The sequence below is a fragment of the Morus notabilis genome, unplaced genomic scaffold, assembly GCF_000414095.1.
Source record: "Morus notabilis unplaced genomic scaffold, ASM41409v2 Scaffold100, whole genome shotgun sequence".
NCBI classification, from domain to species: domain Eukaryota; kingdom Viridiplantae; phylum Streptophyta; class Magnoliopsida; order Rosales; family Moraceae; genus Morus; species Morus notabilis.
Window position 1 is genome coordinate 259,981 of NW_010361820.1, and position 1,711 is coordinate 261,691.

Sequence of the window (1,711 nt, forward strand, 5' to 3'; positions counted from 1 at the left end):
CCTGCTGAAATTTGGTGCCTTTTCTTGCAGAGTGCTCCTTTGTCGATCCTGGAGAGCTATGAGCTCGCTTCAATGACTCTGGAGTATCGGAGGGAGTGTGGGAAGGACAGCATGCTGCAGTCCCTGACTGCGGTCTCTGCTGCAGACATAGGCCATCTGGGAAGATCTGGGGGAGTTGAGTGCCAGCACTTGCTTCGGCTTGAGAATGGAGCGGAGATTGTGAGGGGAAGGACTGAGTGGAGGCCGAAACACGCCAACAATCTTGGGACGATGGGTGAGCTTCCGGAAGAAAACGCTTGAGTCTCTCTGGGTTGTTCTTTGTAGCTGGAACAACAACAACATTAGTCTTCCCTGATGTGTGTCCAATGCTTGTGTAGAATCCTGCTCATGCTTCTTGAACTTGCATTATAATGTTTGTTCATCTTATGCATATATAATGTACTTATATATATCGCCCCTAATCTGTCTTTCCGAAAAAGACAGAAGAGAAAGAAGTAATCCCATTGTAATTAGCTCTGCCCTCACTATATCTCTCTCTCTCTACCTCTCTATCTCTCAAAATATTCTCTCGTGCTAGCCTGGCCTGGCTGGTTGGTGGGCTCTTTGAAGAGAGTGTACTCATTCTCTTGGTGTCATTTGGACCCATAGCTGTCTAGGTATAGTGCAGGTTTATTTAAGTAGCTAAATTGGGCCAGACGTGTATTTATTTATTTGTTTGTTTTTATTATAATAATAATTATTTTTTGCACTTCCGTTTCAGAATGATTTTTGATTTTTTTATTTTTTGGGACTTTGTTGCGGATCCTGTATTGAAACGGTGTTAAAGAGCTATTTGTGTGCTGTATACCTTCTTGAGTGTCTGATGTCGGAGTTCGATGCATGTCTTTTCTTATGGGTGTTTTATTTGAACTTACTGGTGGAACCGGTTGTTTAATGGGGTCGTGGTTTTCCTTGTAGTTTGGGGCAATTTGAGTCGGTATCGGTGATTGTGTTTCATTAATTTAAATTATATTATCCTGTATTTCATTAATTTAAATTATATTATCCTTCAAAAAGAAAAAAAAAAAAGGTGTTTACTGATGACGTGTTGCACAAACCGATGTTGGTTGAGGTTTTAAAACTCCTTTCCACATAACTATACGCTAGCCAGAAAACTAATTGCTTTTATTTTGAGAAACAATAAGAGTATAGATCTTTGAACTGTGAGTTGTGTTTTGCTTCTGTTTGGTTGCAACTGAAAGCAGCACTTTAAAATCGCAGCAATCTCAAATTAAGGTCCCGTTCATTTCACTGATTCGAATTTTACTATACAAAAAGTTTTCAGAAACTGTCACATTTAATTTTTTTTTGCTACAATAAAAAGTTCACATAAAGTCACCTTTCAATTCGAATTAAAAACTCCAACCAATGAACTAAATGGCCTTAGGCTTAGTTTGGTAGGGCTGTAGATTTTGGAAAAATTGCTTTTAACTGTGCTGCAGGAAAAAACAGATGTTAAAAAAAACAGTTGAGTATTTGGTAAACTATAATTATAATAGCTGTGCTGGTTTCAAAATCAGTGTAATAGCGTTTGATAAATTATGAGGTTGAATTGTTGTGGATAGTTAAAAATTACGACTATATTATACTATAATATAATATATAATTACAATATAATATATATTTATTATTATATTTAATATAATAAAAAACTATTCTTATATAATTATGA

At 36.5% G+C, this 1,711-nt stretch overlaps 1 protein-coding gene across 3 annotated transcripts in view; it reads left to right on the forward strand.

Annotated features, from left to right (window-relative positions):
- Positions 1 to 748, forward strand: part of LOC21408286 (palmitoyl-acyl carrier protein thioesterase, chloroplastic) — a 5,547-nt gene extending 4,799 nt beyond the window's left edge. For all 3 annotated transcript variants that reach the window (XM_024167280.1, XM_024167281.1, XM_010100638.2), the window contains exon 7: positions 31 to 748. In XM_024167280.1, the coding sequence (XP_024023048.1) occupies positions 31 to 300 (270 nt within the window). In that variant the 3' untranslated portion in view covers positions 301 to 748. The remainder of the gene's footprint in view (positions 1 to 30) is intronic.
- Positions 749 to 1,711: the final 963 nt, after the last annotated feature.